This window comes from Pseudomyrmex gracilis, unplaced genomic scaffold, assembly GCF_002006095.1.
Source record: "Pseudomyrmex gracilis isolate BER0280 unplaced genomic scaffold, ASM200609v1 scaffold_164, whole genome shotgun sequence".
Classification (NCBI taxonomy): domain Eukaryota; kingdom Metazoa; phylum Arthropoda; class Insecta; order Hymenoptera; family Formicidae; genus Pseudomyrmex; species Pseudomyrmex gracilis.
This window is the reverse complement of record NW_018020748.1, coordinates 63,216-83,906: the sequence shown is the minus strand read 5'-3', so window position 1 is coordinate 83,906 and position 20,691 is coordinate 63,216. Positions and strand designations below refer to the sequence as shown.

The 20,691-nt window shown below is 42.6% G+C and overlaps 2 protein-coding genes across 3 annotated transcripts; both read right to left on the bottom strand.

Annotated features, from left to right (window-relative positions):
- Nucleotides 1–833: 833 nt before the first annotated feature.
- Nucleotides 834–15,182, bottom strand: LOC109857590 (nuclear receptor subfamily 2 group E member 1-like). 2 transcript variants are annotated; one of them, XM_020434059.1, is made up of 9 exons: nucleotides 14,606–15,182; nucleotides 13,103–13,183; nucleotides 12,678–12,839; nucleotides 3,239–3,413; nucleotides 2,773–2,977; nucleotides 2,239–2,364; nucleotides 1,881–2,123; nucleotides 1,631–1,712; nucleotides 834–1,540 (listed from the first exon to the last, which is right to left on the bottom strand). In XM_020434059.1, exons 1-9 carry the CDS (start codon nucleotides 14,613–14,615, stop codon nucleotides 1,287–1,289), a joined length of 1,338 nt encoding a protein of 445 aa, XP_020289648.1. In that variant the 5' UTR covers nucleotides 14,616–15,182; the 3' UTR covers nucleotides 834–1,286. The 2 variants fall into 2 exon arrangements, with proteins under 2 accessions (XP_020289648.1, XP_020289649.1); XM_020434060.1 differs by having other exon boundaries at nucleotides 3,239–3,410.
- Nucleotides 15,183–16,164: 982 nt separating this feature from the next.
- On the bottom strand, nucleotides 16,165–20,672 carry LOC109857592 (cell division cycle 5-like protein). Its single transcript, XM_020434062.1, has 10 exons — nucleotides 20,485–20,672; nucleotides 20,111–20,376; nucleotides 19,885–20,015; nucleotides 19,264–19,766; nucleotides 19,003–19,177; nucleotides 18,468–18,908; nucleotides 17,988–18,106; nucleotides 17,728–17,898; nucleotides 17,363–17,644; nucleotides 16,165–17,254 (listed from the first exon to the last, which is right to left on the bottom strand). The coding sequence occupies exons 1-10, from the start codon at nucleotides 20,527–20,529 to the stop codon at nucleotides 17,000–17,002; spliced, it is 2,388 nt and encodes a 795-aa protein (XP_020289651.1). The 5' UTR covers nucleotides 20,530–20,672; the 3' UTR covers nucleotides 16,165–16,999.
- Nucleotides 20,673–20,691: the final 19 nt, after the last annotated feature.

Here is a 20,691-nt window from a genome sequence, read left to right as displayed (position 1 = left end):
TACCGTTCTATTTTTTTTTTTTTCTTCTATTTCTGGTAATGAAGTAGAGTTTTTTTTTTATTTTGACAAAAAAGTTTAATACATTTGAATAAAATGTTACACAGATACTTATATAGGTTTTCTTTTTTACGAGACATTTATTCATATTACAGAACGGGAGTTTTTTTATTCTGCGCGCTACATAATATGTTTACGTATGTAACAAATCTGTATGATAATTTTATTAACGAAAAAAATTTATGTGAGAATATAACAATCACACTGGAGTACAACTTGGTCGTAAATTTTATTACGTATGTATGATACATTTCTTTCTCCTCTTCTTCACATCTTTTTTACGCGTGTTTTCCTCGAATATAAATAAAACTTCTTATCGATTGTACTCCGTTAATTGTCCGAAACACCAGTTGGAGGAAACGTATCGTTAGAAAATATAATTGTTATCACAAATAATACTTGTACGTGATATTATATATTATTGTACAAAAAAAAAGTACAATGTAATTTGTTCGATAAGTCGAGGAACGGATGGCAAAAACGGATCTTCAAAATGTATGTATTTTACATTTATATCGGACGTTACACCACAGAGTGAACATCTTTCTTATCGCTATAAGTGTTTGATGATCTATATACCAATACAATTTGTGAAACACTCGGATATGCAACAAAAACGCACGAAAGTTTCTTACCTCTCGGGTATCTGTGTGTAAAAATATTTAAAAAATATAACACAATGATAGAAATAAATATCCTATCGTTAAAAATTATTTTTGTTACAAGCTATCTAAATTCTCATAATATATTTAACTATATTTTCATAAATATTTAAAAAAAAAAACAACTCAACAAACATAATGTTACGTAAATCTAATCTAAAAATCCTTCTTTCGCGTGTATAAAGTATACAGTTCTCTATAAAAATCATATCCTAAGAGGGACAGAGTATGATTCTCTTTAACAGTGTCAAAAGTGTCGAAATGGAAACTTTAAGCAATCGAAAAATTGATGTGCGGAGTAGCAACGCTATTCTACGCGATTTTGTAAATGTAAAACAAAAGCGGGAAGAAAAATTAAGCGCGAGAAATTTTGTCGTTTTACTTTCGAAAACTTGAATTGGATTTTGAAAACTTAATTTTTTCCTCTTATTCTGCCGTTGCTACGAGTGAAAGAGTCAGAGGGATTTCGAAAAAGCTGCGAACTCCTTCTCTCTCTAGTCTCAATGCACATTTATAGTGTGTACGATAAGACGTGTGTGTGTGTATGTGTGTGTGTATGCGATATCTTTAATTGATATATTTCTCCATTTGGTACATATCGACGAGCAAACGCGAAATCGGTATCTCCCCGATGGTTTCGTGAAAGAACAAACGCTCGACCGTCTTGGAAGAGACGCATCGCAGATATCCGACCAGAATCATCAGCCTTCCGATTCTACCCGGTTGTTGCGGATAACGTGACCTCGTGTAGTCGACCAAGATACGCTGCGCCTGATCCTGCAGTATCTCGATGGGTTGGACCGCGTGCAGACCTACTGTTTCTGCGATTTACAAAGAAAAATACATACACGCTGTAAATCCGCGCGTCTGCTGTGCGAAACTTTAAATTTAAGTTTCTCTTTATCTTTTACCTGGCGTGAACAGAGCCACCGCCTTCATGCAACCGCACTCGCCGAAATCGGGAGAGAGTTGCCTGAATCGACATATGATCGCCTGCAAATCCAACGTAAAATTCCGTCAAAATGTAAATCGCTCGAAACGAATTCTAATTCGTGCACAGCACAAATCGCGCGCGCGCGCGAGAAAAACTTCGTGAAAAAAATTAACGGAGTAAGTACGAACGGATCGATTTTTTTTTCAAAAACGAACAAGAAGATAAACCTGAATAAGGACGAGCTCTTGGTTCGTAGGATTATCGTCTGTGGGAAGTCTAGCGCGCACTTGTTCGTCTTCCAGAAGCGCGGTGATGTCCCAGGAAACGGACCACTGCGCCAGGTGCAGGAGAAACAACTGAGTCCAGGATCGTTCCAGTAGCAACAGCTGGTCGTCCTTCGATATCGTTTGGAAGGGAGGTAGGCATCGCACCCATCTGACAGCCATAAACAACAGTCGGGCTGTTGTTTCCTGCGTTATCATCAACAGTTCATGTCGTTAACGGTACGTGCAAAATGGATCGAAGAGACCGTTCTGATCGAAAACACACAGGTGTTCGCTATAAGTTTTGGAGAGATAGAGCTACCTGCAACATTTCCCAAGTCGGACTGAAGCTTTGCACGGTTCCCGTCGGACTCTGACTCGTTTCCGTCTCCATCTGTTCCATCGAATATTCCGTCGTGGGTTGCAATCGCGCGTTCCAAACCAGTTCCTGTTTCAACAAATCGGACGACAAAACGCACGCGTAGTTTTTTATTTTTTTAATTTTTTTTTAAACAAATGTAACAAAACTTGCGTGAACAAGTCATTCTTTGGCCTGACAAGAGAGATCGCACAGATTTCTTGTTTGAAGATCATCTATCTCTAATAAAATCTAAAATATGTCATGTAAATCGTCTGAGAAAAAGAAACAGAGTGGGAGAAGATGTAAATGCAATCGAAACATTTGTATTCGTAAAATTATATCTCGTTATTTTCTTTACGCGCATTTTGACAGCCGGAACAGAAGTAAACAAAAATACACATAATTTTCAGGAGGGTGGTAATCGTTTATTAAAGTTAAAACGAAACGAGGAGGAGAATACGAGGGGAGCGACACAAATTGAGCTGAATTACTTACCTGACATTCCTCGGCGGACATTAGTATCTGAAGAAGGGGAGGCTGCGGCGTTAGGGAGACAGTCGCGGCGGCCTGGTAGAGGGTTGTGGTCGTGCGAGGGTGCGGCAGTACCAGCGGCACGGGGGACGGGGACTCCTCCGGCGGTTTCTGTACCAGCGCCATCGGTCGTGGATAAGGCGTGAATCTTTGGTCACACCTTAACCTTCTACAGTAATAACCCTTAAACTACTTCACGAAAAGTCGGTATTGCTTTTTACATCAATTTCGCTCGCTTCGAGTTTTAACAGAGATTTCACACAGTGCGTGTTGCGTGTATTGTATTTTTTTTTTTTTATTTTTTTTTATTAGATACCTGAACGCGTGTATCGGATCGATTGTTTCTTACCATTGTTTGATTTCATTCGGCACTGTCGCGTCTTTACGATTAAACGAGACGATTGTTTGAAATTAAACAAACATTACGCACCTGTGCGCCGACAGAACGTACGGAGGAGCTAACGGAGGTCTCAATCGATCATTGTGCACCGGGGCCGAAGAATGCGGAGTCAATTGCGGAACGATTTGCGATTGTTGCTGATGTTGCTTCTCCGAGATAATAGCGTGGGGCTTCGGTTTTCTCGGTCCGCGCTCATGCTGCACTGCTAAACACCAGTTACGACATATTTATTTATTATTTTTTATCTCCTCTGTTGTTTCGCCTCGCGTTGTTTCTTTCGACAAAAAAAAAAAACGTTTCTTTCTCTGTGTCCACTTCTTGAAAATATCAAAATATCAAATGTAGCGCGCAGATGTGCGCATCCAAAATTGAATTTAAATTATTATTATAATTAACAAATTTGCCAAACTATGATCATTTAACTGATTCGAAAAAGCTTTTGAAATCTTTTCTATCGTCAACTTCAAAATCCCCCGCAACGAACTCTCTCACAATCCGAGAAACAACGAAAACATATTCTCTTACGCGTGTGATATACTCGCTCGGAAGTACGTAGCTAGAACCGCCTATCAATAATATCGGCGATGGACTTAACGGTGGGAGCGAAAAAGTAGGCGCAGGTTGCGCGGAATTGAATTCGGGGGGTGAGAGAGGGGGGGAGGAGGTATAACGCGCGTTGTAGATCGTTCGAGATGTACGAAAGCTGTATGTCCCGTGACCCGATGAGGGGGGAAGGGAGGAGCGAACAAGAGGTCGAGGGAAATAGAGAGGGGGTTGAATCGCGGATGAAAGAGGGTGGTGTAGAGAGACCGGATGTGGTGGCTGGCCGGGCGTCAGCTTCTACAGAGCTCGATCTTTCGAGCGTGGCTACAAACCCAGAAAGAGAAAGGGAGAGAGAGAAAGAGAGAGAGAGAGAGAGAGACAGACAGAGAGGGAGAGAGGGTGAAAGAGGAGGATGTCAAAGGGGAGGAAGACTGATAGAGCGAGATGGCGAAGTGGGAGCTGCAACTGGGTGGCAAGCACATCATCATTAATGAGGCTGAGCGGATAGCAGCCGCGGATTCCCACGTTCGCACTGGCGTCGCAATATCTCCCCTTTATCACGCATTGCCCCCGAGAAGAGTGGTTACTTCGCCACCACGATGCAACGGGAGAGAATTTTCTTCTCTGAACGCGTTTAAAAACTGAAATCCAATTTTTCTACTCGCGCGCGATTAGAAAGACACGTCAAAGTGAAACAATACCCCAATGTTGCGCGCGAGCTCGATGTTTTGTCACATAAAGAGAGTGAGAGAGAGAGAGAGAGAGAGAGAAAGAGATTGTGATCTCTGGAACAAAACTTTTCAGTCTGTAAAAAAATCTTACCAATATTATTTCCACACGATTTTCACAAGACAACACGCCGGTGCGCGCACACGTGTGGCAAAAAGAAGCGACGCGAAATCTGCTTCGGGGCTGTTTGCTTTATCGAGTAGATTGGCCGTGCACATACATCGTGTAACAGGTACAAATATTATTATTTTCAACGAGTAATTGTTCCCGATCCCTTTTTCCGCTCTCGAAAAAGGCGCTCGAGATAAAGACTTGTTTACTTTGAAAACAATGATCTTTATGTTTCACGCACGCGGTTGCGTGCGAGATTACTTTTCCGCGTCTCTGCGCGTCTCTCGGAAATTAAATCTCTCTCCTCCGGTATTTTAATTTTTATTATTCGACATTCCGTCGTTAAACGCGAAATGCGTATTATTATTATTTTTTTTTTCAACGGTTTTTATTTCCGGCCCTCCCCTCTCCGACGGAGGATCAGAAATGAAAAACGATCCGTTTTTCGCTGCCACTGAGCTTCGTCCTTTTTTTTTTTTTTTTTTTCCCCCGTATATACGAAAAGCGCTTTTTACCTTGATCGCTCCGCGGAGAAACATTTTGTCGTCCCGCACGCATCGTTGCTCAAATACAGAGCTTTGTAGCTCTGAGAGCAGCTTACGGCTCGGCGAGGCGAAAAGTGCGAGTGTGTGCGTTTAAGGGAAGGTTTCTCCTCGACGAGAGGAGGAAACGAGCGGTCGGGTTAAATCGATCTCGCGAAGATCGACTGAGCGAAAATTCGATCGCGATTATATATATTTTGTTAGCCGTTCAATATAATTTTTTGTAGTTTTACCGCGCACGACAGCGAGGATGGCGGAGTGTTCAAATCCCCGGCGCGAAGGTGCACTTCAAGACTTTGAATAATAAAGGAGACAGAAAAAACGGAGGGTGTGAGTCTTTTTTTTTTTTTCTATACGTTCGAACTCGAATTTTTCTGTAGTCATCGAAGAGAAACTGAAGATCAAAGTCGCGGTCGGCGACCATTTGAATTTCTCTCACGCGTCAGCGGCTCGCGGACGATTTTCGAGAATACGCGCGTATCCAAACGGCAAATGGACACGACGACGGGGGATTAGGAATCGCATGCGCTGGAATGGACCGCACCCTACTGTTCATCTCCGCGATTCTCCGCTCTCTCCGATTCTTTCTCTCTCTCTCTCTCTCGATCTCTCTTTCTTGTTTCTTCGTTTCCTTTCGTTCGCACGTACACACGCACGTCACCTTATCGCGTGCAGCTATAAACATACGGCCGCCGTAATACTTTCGGGACCGGCACGTGTGGTCCACAATGGGATTTCCCACAGTGGAGTGACGTAGGCGTATAAGGCACCTTCTCTGCACGCGTGAACACACACACACACGCACACACGCGCGCGCGATGGATGCGGAGCGCGGCACAGGGAAGTTTCCGTTTTAAGAGTGCATTACACACACGCGCACGTGTGCGCGACACACACGGTGCTCACACGGGCCATGGAGCTCATACGGATCATGGGGCTCACACTCTCTATCCTCCTAAACGGTAAACCGATCTGTGAACATTTCAGCAGTCAGCGATCTCGAAGGCTAATCCCCCGGTGAATGGGGTTGATACACAGACGCGCGACGCGCACCACTACCAGCATTGTCCCGGCGATTGTCAACGTCATCGTGTGCGTGTGTGTGTGTGTGTGTCTGTCGAATTCGCGCGCGCGCGCGAATATACACGTGTTAACACTTCAGAGATTTTCATTGTTTGATCTTGGGAGATACGCGCGCGCCAAGGGGAAGGACAGAAAGGAGTAAACCAAGATGGACAGTAGCAACAGTTGTCTTGAAGAAGTTTGCGATATAATCGATCTTTCGAGAGTTTAGCCTGAGAAACATCATCATTTTGAATCGATGGAGCTTTTACACGTGCGAAAGAAGACCGACGATTATAAAGTAGAATATATTTGGTCAAATATCTACTCGATAATAATACACAAAAATTATATTTAACAAAAACTAAGAAATAATACGGTCATCCGAGCCGATCGCAGGATGTTGTGCGGAAAACTGCGTATATATATATATATATATGCATATATATATATTTGTTCGCGTGTAAATTTTTACACGCGAGTTTTTGAATTGAACATCAATTCTTAAAATCTTTTATTTAACAAAAAGTTAGAACAGAGGTAGATGCATTTTGTGCGCCATTTTTCTCTTGGGCCGAGACCATCTTATCATCCTCTCTCTCCTTCGGATAAAAGAGATGACGCGCAAGTGTGATTAAATTTAAGTTTGATCATTGAGAAAAATCAGAGAGAGTCGTTCGATATTTTGCGCGCGCGCGCGCGCGCAACTTCGAACAATTTCGATAAAAAGCTAGCTAGCAATTTTCATTTTGTTGCTACTTCCCGTCTCTGAGTCGTACAAGTTATTTTTTTTTTTTTTTTTTCACACGCGTTATCAACGTATCGCACCCTGTACACGGCTATTGTCCGTTACCGAATATACAGAGTATCCGTTTTCCGCTCAGATCGCTTTTATTGTCCGGAAAATCGTATGCGTGTCGTCATGAGTGTACATACGTGTATCTGCATACGTGTAAACCATCTGCAATCCGTATGTAACACTCTCTCTCTCTCTCTCTCTCTCTCTCTCTCTCTCTGTTCAGAGTTTAGGCTTTCCCTCGACCAATCCTATAAATCAAAATTCCGTGAAACGTGATCAGCACCGCGTGAAGCAGCGTATATGCACAAAGCGGCAGCGGGGGCTCATTCCAGATCCACACAGTGTTGGAATAATAATTGTGGTTTCTTATAATTTTGCGACGCGTCGTTTAACGTGTGTCGCGATAATATAAACAATTATATATTTTTGCAAAAGAAAATACACACACTACTCCGTACACTATGCGCACGCATTCTGCGCACTTGAAGCAGAACCCACCGCGCTCGGCCATTTTGTTTCCCTCCTGTGGTCGACTACGGTTTTTTTAATTTTTGTTGTTGCAATTTTAGCTTCGTAGAAGATAAATTATCGCAGATGAGTGTGTTTTGTTGTTACGAATCTATTTGATGTAATAAAAAAATTAAAACATGCACACTGTCTCCTTTGCTGATTTTCAATGAAAATAACACAATTACGCGCTTGATTAAATCGCGCTCTTCCTCGATCACGTATAAATGTTATAATCTGCCCATTCGCGTTTTTTATCCCCGCGACGAAAAGGAAGCAAACTTTCCCGCAGCGTACTTGTACTTCTTACTCAGGCGGAAAGGTGGAAAAGGATTAAACATATATATATATAATATGGCGGCGAATGTGACATTTTGCGGTCGCTCATCCGCGAAAGAGCACCCGACAGAGAAGTGGTTAAAACGTATTTCCTTTTCGCGCGCGCGTACGCGGATTCGAGAGAACCGTCCGGTATCGTCCGCGATATATATGCGGGAAGAGGAAAATCATAGCCCCGTGATAACCCGCGGATGTAATTCTCGCATTTATCTGAAGCGGAGACGATCGAGACACGACGACATTGTGTGGAAGGGAGAGAGAGAGAGAGAGAGAGGGTCGCTGCAGTTCTCTCCTCGGGGCGTGTTGGTATGATGACAGGTGACGATCAAAGCCCGGCTTAGCGCAACGACCCGTTTCGTCCGCACACATCGCGCTCGTATCACGCGAGGGAGGACGCGCGCTCGCGTTTCTCCATCGTTCTTCTCCTTCTCTGTCACGCTCTTTTTCCTTCTATCTTCACTCTCGCGTACGTACGTACGAACGAATGTCGCAAATTTTCCATCCTAGCACATTTTTGCTCATCTAATCTCTCTCCGAAACAAACAAATTCTGAAAACCGCACGCGCGAAATAACAATATTGTTATTGTAAATTTTTCTGTGCGATTTAAATGTAAAAAAAAAAAAAAAACATCACTGCTGACACCCTTCACGCTTTTCGTTTTTTTTTTTTTTTTATTTTAGATTATTTATGTAAAAAACGTCTGTGAGTTTCTCGAGCATGTTAAAAACACATATTCTCAGGGTTTTTCTTCCTCCAGTCTGATTTCTCTCGTCGGAAACAATTTCTCGATTTTCGCGAACATCCGCATAACAGACACGTTTTCTTTCGAGAAACGTCCGCGGCGAGAGATGGTATTTACGGCGCCTACCGCGCTCTCTCTGTTGTAGGCCCGTTTACCGTTTATGTGGATGGATTGATGCTGCCCGTCGCGTGTACGGCACGCCTCGCTTCGTTGCGTCGCCAGCCGTCCATTCCCACGCAACTTCCCCTGTGTGTGCTGTCACTATCCTCCGACCCCTACCCACGTCCCCTCCTCCCGGCCGGTCTAGGACCGGCCGAAAACATTTGCGGAAAATCTCAACAATTTTTTTTTTTTGAGAATAGATTCCCGCAAATTTTGAACCGCGCTCGTTAAACTCCTGGAGCGAACGGAGAAAGGTGGATTCTCAGCAAATGAAAATCTGCTCGACGTCTTCGCGCGAAAGTATTGCGATACTTTCTTGAATGATCGAATCCGAGGAACAAGATGATAAATAAAATAGTAGCGTAACACAAATCTCTTTATCTGTTTCGTCGCGACGATGTAATTAAACTTTTGTATTTTGAAAACGAAAATAGAGAAAGAGAGAGAGAGAGAGAGAGAAAGAGAGAAAGCGTAAAATGCTCGAACAATTCCGATCGGCATATCTGGCGAAAGGGGGCAAATGTCTCGGCTGCGAGAAGCGCCTCGATTTAATTCCAGTTTAAAGTACTTGATGCTCTCGGGAAAAGGGTGCTTGTTTGAATTATGAACGGAAACAAAAGAGATTTAAAGTTTGAGGTAGCAGCGGACCGCGATTGATTGGGCATGAAAACGGGGGCGAAGTTTGCAGATCTAAGAGTGTTGGTGGATCCGAATGTGTGTACACTGGAAATGATGTTGACCGTGCCCCGTGGGATCTGGGAAAAGTCGCGGAAACGTTTCGGGAAAATTTCGAAAGCGGCTAGACTACCGTGTCGCGCGCGCGCTTTTTCACATCTCAACTAACTTTTCAACGAAAATCTGTAAAAGAATCGAAGAAGAATCAAATTGCGAGCGAACAAACAAACAATATTATTCGCACGTTAAAATCGAATGTAACTCCGCGAGAGGATTATTATTATTATTATTATTATTTCCTTCCGCAAAACGCGTCCGTTCTTCGCTCGCTAAGAAGATCACCGAGAGTTACAAATTCGTCACTCGGTAAGCCACTCCGGTAATCTTCCGACGTCGTTTAACGCCATATTTTGCGTAATACAGATGTACATAAGTCCTGTATATATACATATATATATATATATATACATATATACATTGAGAATATCGCACCGTGTCGGGGGAAAGAAGAAGAGAGAGAAGGTCCCGGCATTTTGCCGGTCGTCGCGATGCGGTGCGGCGCGCCAATACACAGACGGGGATAATATCGCGGGCGGTGAAACGAATTTTCCGCGAAAAGAGGGAAAGCGCGCGTCGATTACGTTACGGGGGTGTGAGCGAAGGGGGGCGTCAGAGGTTTCGGGGGTTGTCAGCGAGCGGATGATTGCGCGCCTGCGGCGTCACGGCGCTTTCGCGATGCGCCGGGTATCACGTACATAATACATAGCGTCGTACCTCCCTCGACTGGTCACCTACTTTTCTTATGGGCTTTTCACAACGAATTTATCTTCGTCACGTGCGTTTCACACAAGTCCGATTATCAAACAAATTTTGTCGTATTTAATTTTTGTTCTTCTCACGTGAAGTTACGAATTTATAAATTTTATTTTATTTGTATAAAAAAAAAAGAGATAATTACTTTGATTGAAATTAATCATTACTTTACCGATGCTTTTTAATTTGATATAAAATCTCATAAACATACTCGAGATATATTTCTTGACTCTGTGCAGAAAAATCCGTAAGTTGTTTCAGAGAAGCAAAAACGTAACTCTGACGCCGACTATATACCGTTGGCAATTAATCACGACGTCTAATTAACTCCGCCAACAAAGTACGAGCAATTTCGAGACGTGGGAGAGAATAACGTATAGGTGACACGTTAACGTATATACGAGTGTGTTCTCGCGAGAAAGTGGCGGCGGGGAGAAGGGCAAAAGGAAGGCGGACTTCGTGAAGGGGTAGAGTGTAAGGCAGAGAGGCAACCCCGGGTGTGTTTCAACCTCCTCCCCCCCTCGTGTGGACTCTCCTTAACGTTAGGAAGCTCTGCCACTAATTGAATCTCCTCTCTTACTCGCGTCTGCAGCCTCGACAACCGCTGGGAACCAGAGCACCCGTCCTGCATTAAACACCCCCGACACCCTGAGCACCCTCATCCCTGCCAAGCGGTCTCGTATCATCCGCTTCGCCCCTCCTATCCTCCTCCTCTTCCTCCTCCTCCCCTTTCTCTCTCTCTCTCTCTCTTTCTCTCTCACTGCCATGCTCACTCAACCCATCCACCTTTTCTCTTTCCACCTCGTCGCTATATCTTTCTCTCTCTCTCTCTCTCTCTCTCCACCTCCGCACAGAGAATCCCAGCCCCCGCTTAGCGTCCCAGAAAACGAGCCTCCACCGATGTTATATCGTCGTCGATGGCGAGGAACATCGACCCGTGTACTACACCTAGCCCCCCGATGCCGTGTAACTCTCATGCGAGAAAGATCAAGCTCCGCTTATTTTCCAAATATCCTCTCTCGTTAAACCGCGATGAACGCGAAAATCTAATAAGAGACTGTTATATCCTCTCTGTATTAATGATATCTCTCCTTCCTTTTTCGGTTTAGTTAGCAAATAGAGAAGAATAATTTCTTTCAACTTTTCTTTCATCATTAATCAAACGCTCCAAGTGAGAATAACGTGAATCTTGTGTATGTATGTGTGTGTGTGTGTGTGTTTGATCACTTATCGAAAGTAAATTAAAAGAAGATCAAGTAGAATTTTGCGCTCGAACGAATAGAAGTTGAGCGACGCAAACGCTTGATCGGATACGTTAAAGAAACGCAATCAAATGAGACGTCACGGGAAATTGCGACGTCGCGTGACATTGCGTATCTGTTGTGTGACACCTTCACACGGAAAGACCCCACGCGTTTTCGGGTTCTCCGGGTAATTATTGTGTACAACAAAAAGTAATACATCCAACCTGAAGTGTAATAAATTAACACGTGAAGTGTTCTTCGCGTGTTCTCACGAAGTGATATTTTAGTTTCACTTTCTTGGATTCAAATCATTTCAGCTTCTATGTGGGTATAAGGAGTGCCGATAACGCGTGAACTATTCGGTCACTGTTCTAGTGTGGTCCCGTGGACGGTTTATTTAGGAAGGTCGGTCCGGTTGACCGGCGGTTATACAGTCGATTTCTTCGTCGGTTTACACGCGAAAACACTCGAGGAAATCGAAGAAACGCCGCGGACATTTCGCAATCGCAATCATTTTTTTTTTCGATAATCTTTTGCGCGTAATTAAAATATACAGTTTGTTTTTTTTTTTAAAAAGCATGCTAAACAAATCTCGCAAAATCTTTGTGTATTGCAGAAGATATGACGCAAAAAGTACGTGTCGGAAATTTAACTAAATTTCCATCATGAAGACACGTACGCGAAACACGCGGCGAAACGTTCAAAACTATAAACAAACGTTACAATATTATTTAAATACTAAAACGTTACAACATAAAGTTTAAATAAACACTTTTTTCAACTATAAATTATATAGAACTAATTATAAGAACATAAATCCGCCAATTTGTTAATAATAAAAATTATATCGTGTTAATGTCAAATATCTGATCAAATTCTTGGGAGTGGAAAGAGAACAGGTGTGATGACAGTTAAACGATCACACACATAAAGTAAAAAATCAACCAATGATTGGCACTTTAGACCCAATGATTGACACTTTAAAGACCTACCGACCGAAGACCTTTAAAATATAATGGCGCCATATATGAAATAAAACAAATTAATCATACGTATGATGTCAAGCAAACAGTAACCGTAGACAAAAATATTGGCAACTGGAAAGAGATCAATAAGTGCCGATCATTGGGAGAGATGTTAACTACAGCTTCGGTTTTTTCTCGACGACAGAAGAAAAATGTTAAATTTTATCGACTTACCGTCCTTGTTCATGTTAGCTTCGAAACACTTAGCAAGACGACAAGCACGGCATTGATTTCTGTGAGTCTTGTCAATTGGGCAACGTCCTTTCTTGGCACCTTGAGCCTTACAGATGTACTCCCGATTGCTGTGTATACTTCGTTTGAAAAATCCCGAACAACCTAGGCGAGACACATAAAATGTACAACAACTACATCTAAAAAAATTTTAAAAAATGCAAAATTTACAAGCCGAAAAAAATTACAATTTGTTACTAACAATTCAGTGGCTTCTTTCGGTTTTAAAAAAATAAACTTTGCAGTTTTTGAAAATTTTAAAGTCAAAATCACTCAGACAGAGAAGAAGTTTTTTAGTCTGTGAGAGTTCACAAGCTCTAGTTTTACGCAAAAACAAAAAAAAATGATCACGACAATGTAATAATTACCGTCGCAACTGTAGATGCCGTAGTGTTTTCCGGAACTACGGTCACCGCATACATCACACAGTATATCAAGTAGTCTGTCTCCTGAAACAAATGTGTTGCGAGTAGCAGTATATCGTTGACATTCTATTAACAAATTATCGGAAGGAAGGAAGAGAGCGTTTAAAAGAAACTCGGTTTCTCGCGAAAAACCGTTCAAGGAAGCGAACGGGCCGCAAGATCACCGGCGCGCTAATCTGTTTCCCCCTTTTCGTAGGAACCCTAATCGTCCTAATGATCCGCGGCAAGAAAAACACGGCCGTGCCTAAGCCAACCAAAGCCTTCCTTCCCCGGCTTGGGGAATCAACCGCCTTCGCCGTCTCACACCCGACCAAACCTAACCCGATCAACCTGGGTTGTTTCAACCCCAACAGATTACCGCCTCAGTCGTGTCTGTGGAACCTTCTTCTTCTTCTTCGTCGTCGTCGTCAGAACTTCGTTGTCCCATATGTGTCGTTTAATATTCATCATATGTAAATTACATATTTGGAGAAAGTTGAACATTTGTGTGACAAAAATCGTCAATTACGTCTTTACTACTTATATATTTCTTGCCACTCTCGTGAACGTGATTTGGCTTCGCTTACTTTGAAAAAAAAAAAAAGATCGATAAAAATCGGACGGTTGTGTTGGTGCGCAGAGTTTTATCGCATACATGTGACATTTTATTAATGTCGAAAAAAATTTTTATTCGATCGTATTATTTACAACTTTAGAGTTTTCTCTCTTACAATCTTTGTGATTTTGTTAATAAAAGTTAAAAATCAAAAATTTGTTGATTTTTTCTTTCGTCACATGTATAAGCGATAAAACTATTGTAATTATTCTAACATATATATTTTTAACGCATCTCTTTGACGCACAAAAATATTTTTTTAAAAAGTCTCACATGCATGTCTTTCACGTGCACACATGTTAATAATATAATTGAAATGATTTTTAACATCGTTTACTCGAGTATTTAAATCGTTACTCATAATTTGTCGAGTTTAAAAAGTCGCGATTCATCGACAAATTTAATTCACCGGCAATCATTGTTTGCGAATGCTGCTCAAATAAAAGGTCACACAAAAAAATGTGTCAAATTCTAAACAATCACTAATTATCTACGAACAGATTGATACTTGAAACGTTTTTGATCACTAATCGATTTGGCACATTTTTTTTTTTTTTTTTTAAACTAAGTCGCGCGATTCCAACACGAAAAAATGGTGAAAACATCTGACAACACCGTTGATTATCTCTCGATCCTGCGTCCGCGAAGATAGAAAGGATTTAACACTAAATTTCGAAAAAAAAAAAAAAAAAAAAAGCATCGTTCAAATCACTGTCACGTCGCACACCGCAAAGTCGCTTAACATATGATTGCACTTGTAGCTTTAAAACTTTTTACCATTCGCCACGTGTGTGCAAAACTAATATAAAAGCGAGAAAGGGGGGAGGCGGCAAGAGTCTTAAGAGACTGACCTGTGCCCATCTCCTCCGCAGCTACTCAAAAGTCGAACATCGCCAGAGAATGACGTATAGCCCAGTCCGACGTGGTCCCGACACGGCGCCGAGATGGTCGCACAAAGTCCCGAAGCATTCTCCGTGACGGGGTGGCTTCGGAGCCTCGGCATACCTACTCATCTCCCTCTCGTCGGGAAGGGCGTACTCGTGCACTGGTGTCCGTGGCTGCGTGTACATGTACCGCGTGTACGTGTGTACGAGGGGTTTGTTATACGTGTGGACGTCTATCGGTGTATATGCGCATATAGAGGTTGTTGCCCGACTGGCTGCCAGAGCAGCTATCTCTCCTGTCCACAGCCACATCACGGAGAATCATGGGTCGTTCCCCGATATGGTCGACATGGTTCGGCGGTGGGTCCGCAAGGGGGGTTGAGTCAGAGTATATGGAAGCATCGAGGGGTGGGAAAAGGGTAGGAAGGTAGATAGGTAGGTAGATAGGTAGGTACGTAGGTAGTATAGGTGGATGGTCTGGGTGGTTGATTGCCTAGTGCGAACCAACACACCGATGCCAATCCCTAAACGACCGCGAGTCGCGGTGAGGAGGCCACGGCGATGGCGTATACTGGAGTTACGTCACGCGAATCCGCGGCGTAACACCTCTTCTTCACCTCTGCCGCCGCCGCCGCCGCCGCCGTAGTTGGCACATCATCGGTGGCTTCGAAGAGGGGAATGGAAAAGGGTTGTTGGAGAGACAGAGTGGGGAATCCCAGCGAGCTAGCGACTAGACTCGCGTCCCGGGGACTTGCTGGCCGAGTGGCTGCCTCAACTATAGCGGAGTAGCGCTAGTTAGCCATCGGCAACGGGGGCGGCTCCCGTAGCCACGTTGTCAGACGGTCGTTACCACTGTGTCATTGGTCGACTCCACCCACGACGGCGCGGAGGGATGGTGGGCGGCGCCAGACCTATCGGCGACGCTGATTCGGCGACGAGTTACCGGTCGCCTAACGCCGGCCAATCGACAATACGGGATTAGGTTGGCTGACGACTACGTTAACATCTGCCTTTCGGCAGCCAGCCAACGTTATTTATCAGCGACATGCTAGCGGCGGCGTTCCTGCTTTTTCACAATATACTTACAGATTGGTGGGAGAGAGGAAGAGAGAAAGGAGAGATAATGGCCAATGCAAAATGAATATACGTGGGTTTCGTGACACTCGTTGACATTCTACAAATCTGAGACAAAATAACATGAAAATTAAAAGATTATTTAAAAAATTACAAACTTACAAATTTGTCAGTAACTCGTAAAATATGATTATTATTAATATGCAAGTGACAAATGAGATTATGAAGGAAGGGAACTTATCTGGTGGAAGGAGTTATATCGATTAGGCCATTTTGTCGGAGTTATGTAACAACGCATCTCTCCTCCAGAGAGCAATATGTCTGTGAGGGCGCGCGACGCTACTATATCGATCACCTCGTTGACTTTCCGACTCGACCAGTCGGTAAACACCATCTTGAGTTCAGTTTTTTTCTCGTTAAGCAAAAACTCGGAACTAAAAATAAATTAAATATTTACATTTGTTTTTTGCATGTCATAAGGAACTGTATTTTACTGCAATAATTTTTTTTACATGTTTTTTTTCTTTTACAAAGAGAACAATTTTTGTCATTTTTCTGTCTTACCTCCTCGTCAGAAGTTTCAAACATAGATTGCGAGAAAATTCTCAATACAATAATTATTATGATATACGTAACATTTAAATAAGTCATAATCATCACTAATAAACACCTACAGTTATTGTGTGAGGACTAAAAATTCAATAATTATACATTATAGCATTTTCACATCAGTTTTTGGGGAGTAAAAATTATTTATACCTGTGCTTGTACACATTCGGGAGATGCATTAACGTCTTCCGAACGAATGTAAGGTTGTCGTCGCGGAAAGGGAAGCCCTTATTTACTTCCTCTTTGAAAGACATTAATGTACAGTACAGCAGTTCCCCGTTAAGAAGAACATTCATTCGGTTCAAGAATAGTCTCTATTCCCACTGCGGCAGAAAAATCTGCTACCGCGCTGAGAGCTTTTGATTCTATATCGCAACAAGAATCGCACACCACATGCCGTTTCTCACTTCTGACATCATAAAAGCAATATGGCTACCAGCGAGAAGCAACCAACCTTTAACGGGACACTACTTGTACGTATGGCCTGTGTACGCGCACAAACGTACACGAAAGTACGTTTAACTATCTTGTGGGGGAAGGAAGAGGAAACGTATAAATCTTAGAACTTACGAAACTTTACGAGCTATACATGTTACAGTTTAGTCTGCAGCACTTGATATGCTATACAGCAGCGCTGGTACTGTATTACTTCAGAACACAAGCACTAACATCGTGTTCCTAAGACGGCATGTCGTTCAGTCGACACTGATGTAGCAGGTCCTGCAGTTGATCTTGCAACTGAGCGTATCGCACCTGCAGAGAACGTTCTCGCTCGGTCTGTCTGTTCACGTCTTCCATAAGCGCGTTTATTCTTCTCGGAACCGCCGCCTCTTCTTGCGTTTGCAAGAACTTAAACGTAGACAATTCAAGATGCGCTTGCTCTATCTGCTCCCCCAAGTCGTGCAACTGTTTCGTCAGCACCTGTGCTCTGGTCTGTTTAGTAAATTAAAAAAGTGCCAATTTGTTATTTTTCCTCACAAATTTCTATTGAATAATTTTTCATCCAAACGTTATATCAAATTTCGATTATCTCTCGTTTACCTGATAACCTCCGGTGAGTATTTTCAACTTCTTTTCCATTTTCGCCGCGCGTTTAGCCTCGCCCGTCATGTGCATACGATTTTCCTCCAACTTCCTCTCGCGCGCTTCGATTCTGTCCTTTTTCGAGGCCAGTGTCGCGCGAGTGTATCGTTTCTGAGTTTCAAGATACAGAAACTCCAACAGGCATTCCTCCCACACGGTGGTATACGCGTCCAAGCTCAAATCGCCGTGCGCCATTCCTTCTTTCACAACTGCCATTTCGTCAGTCAACATTTTCTTAGCCTACGACCAGTATAACAATATATCAATGTACTAATAATGCAGAAATGCGAAAAAGAATTTTACAATGCACGTTTTATATTTACATCGGAAAGGTCGTTTTCTTCAAAAACATCGTAGGGGTGTTGGTCCAGATAAGCTTGAGCCTGAGCCAACGACGTCGCAGCGCCCTTTCGAGTCTGTACCGGCTGTGTTGGATTTTGTAACGCGTCGTAATGCAACATTGTGATCATTTCTCTCTTTATCAATTCTTCTGCCTAAAAATAAATTCACGGAAAGCAGCGTAGACAAGTAGACTTTATATTAAAATAGAAAGAAATTATGAGAATATTTTAAGTGTTATTACTCTCTGCAAGTCGGTCAGTGGCGCGTCCATGTAAGGTCTCAAAATATTCATATTTATATCCGCAGGTCGAGGCAAATCCCTCTGTATTACTTGCGACCTACGTGCTAATTCTTTCTTTCCTAAAACAAATACAAATTTTTATATTTATTGTGAGTTACTTTATGAGAATTTCTGTCTGTGCGTGTATTTATTACTTCAACTTTTTAGTTTTATTTTACATTGTGACGACAATAACAACTTCTGCGCGAGGTATCTACACCATGACAACTTTAATTTAATATTATAATTTGTACATTACGACTGAAGACGACATCTGTGAATGTCGAAACGTTGTCGTATTAAATACTGTGTTAATTATTAATTGAACTTTTAATATTTCACAACTCCATCTTATTTGCTCGATACTGATCTCACATTGAGATATAAAAAAAAACAAAATTATTTATTGTATCTCTAAAGAAAACTATTTCACGAATTTACTTTGTTCCAATATTTCTTGTTGCTGTCTCGCATCGACGTCCGCCTGGTCCTCGATTATATCCGTTGCGGGTGCGGGAGCTTCCTCGTTCGTCTCAGCGTCGCCGATGTCTATCTCGTAATCGTTACACGGCGCCGGAAGGGAACTCAACGCCGCGCGTAAAGTGCTCTTTCCTTGCGAGTTCTGTACGAGAGGAGTTTCCGATCCGTCCGCGCTCTCGTCTGGATTTATATTCAGCTTGTCGCGAACGGGGGTTGCCGCCAAAACGCCGTTTTGCGTTCGCACCGACGCTCCGCCCGGCGTGTTGAACGAATTCATGGGCGTTCCGTCACTGCGTTGCGAACGAAACGGCGTTGCCAGAACCGTATTCGGTGTTGCGACGACATTGTTCGGAGGCACAACGCCAGTAAAGTCCGGATTATTCAACGGAGTGTTTGCCCCACCTGTGAGACAAATTCAGTAGTCCGATATTTTTCGCAAATTTGATTTGACGGTTTATTAAAAAAGAAAAAAAAACTAAAATTATTATATTCCAACCCTTTAACGGAGTGTCTACGTGCGTGAGAGCCATGACATTTTGAGCTTCTAACAATATTCTGTCCGTAGTGGCTGGTGTACGAGGTGTTACCGCCGCATTCGTAGGCAAAGAATAGTCGGCCAGCAAACTGTCGGACAATGTGATGCCGCTCTCGGTAGCGACTTCTCGCGCAACCTTTAACATCAGACGGATGTGCAATAAGTATTGATGTTGTGATTTTTTGTAAAACTTATAAAACATATTAAGAATGAAGAACATACTTCCGAAGCTCTACCAAGTTTTACAACTTGCTCCAGTTCCTGATCAGATATTTGCGGTTCTGGCAAGACCAGTTTGCTTCTTTTCTTCACGGGCTCTTCGTTGTTGAGCATACCTATGGGTATATCATTTTCCTTGCGTTGCTTCAACTTCTGTTTGTCTTTCTTACGTTCCATTTCCTCCTTCTCTTGCCGAAGCTCGCCATCTAAGTGCTGTTGTCTCATTCGAGAAAAGTCAATGGCTAGAGGATCAACGTGTTCATTGGAAGTATCGTAGAAACCGGACGCAGGCCGTTTCTCAAACGGTATTTCCGTGTTATAATTCACGCCGCGTTTACGTTTGTTCTTCTGAGACACGGTAATTCCAGCGGCTCTCAATTCCCGTCGTTTCTGCAGAGCCGCTAGTCTTCTTGCCTCTTCCAACTGTTTCTCACGCGCTTTGCGTTTCGCCTTCTTGCCCTGTGTATTGGCAAGTCTAGCACGCGCTTCAGACAACATTTCCAATTCTGCAAAAAAAATTATACATCTTTTTTTTTCGCCATAAAACATGTACTTGCTTTACTGCACCTAATCTAACGTATCAATTATCTCTGCTGTATTTAACAATAAGCAGTCTAATTGTACCATCTTCGTCCATATCTTTGGGATCAGGTCTTGCCGGTTTTGTCTCCGGATTGGGATCAATTTCGCCAGGTTTAAGTTTACGAGGATCATCAACCGCATCATCTCCTTCCTCCTTTTTCTGTGCCTGGTCACTAGATAAATTAATTGTACGATACAATCCACAGATTACGTATTTTAAATAACAATGATAAAATATTCAAATCTCTACAAATGAAACATTGCTTACAGTAAATACTCATATCTCTCCAAGCACTGAGCGGCCGTTCTGCCAATAATGGGTGCGATTGTTCGCCACTGGGTGGGCATTAACTTCGCAAGATGTAGCAATTTTTCATCCTCTTCTCTACTCCACTCGGTTTTCTTTATACTAGGATCCAACCATTCGAACCAACGGGCTTTGCACTGCTTGGCCGATTTTCTGTGCAGTAGAGAAGCTATACGACTCCATTGATTTTTCCCATATTTCATTACCGCTGCTTTCAGAATTTCATCCTAAAAACAAAAATTTGGTTTTTTGTCATTTGATGATGACAATACCACACAAATCGCCGATTGTTTTTTTCAGGTTAGAAAATTTGTATTTTCTTTTTTAACACCCACCTCCGTGTTCCGCCACACACCGCCTTTTATCATAATTCGCGGCATTTTGTAATAAACTTTATCTCGTTTATCGCTGTGGCACCCAAAATTATACTTTCACTGAAAAATGAAATATTAAAGAAAAATAAGAATCAAACAAATTTTTTTTCGACTTCTCTGCGCGTTTCTTACGGACATGTGTCACACAGATGTCTGAGAAAACGACTA

Excerpts from the sequence above, each read along its gene's own strand:
- LOC109857590 (XM_020434059.1), bottom strand. Across the intron at positions 2,365-2,772 it reads TGTCCGCCGAGGAATGTCAG|GAACTGGTTTGGAACGCGCG; the intron begins GTAAGTAATTCA and ends TTGTTGAAACAG. Across the intron at positions 2,124-2,238 it reads CGACTTGGGAAATGTTGCAG|GAAACAACAGCCCGACTGTT; the intron begins GTAGCTCTATCT and ends ATGATAACGCAG.
- LOC109857592 (XM_020434062.1), bottom strand. The coding sequence starts at position 20,529 with ATGCCGCGAATTATGATAAAAGGCGGTGTGTGGCGGAACACGGAG. Across the intron at positions 19,178-19,263 it reads AACTTGGTAGAGCTTCGGAA|GTTGCGCGAGAAGTCGCTAC; the intron begins GTATGTTCTTCA and ends CTGATGTTAAAG. Across the intron at positions 18,909-19,002 it reads CGTAGACACTCCGTTAAAGG|GTGGGGCAAACACTCCGTTG; the intron begins GTTGGAATATAA and ends TTTGTCTCACAG.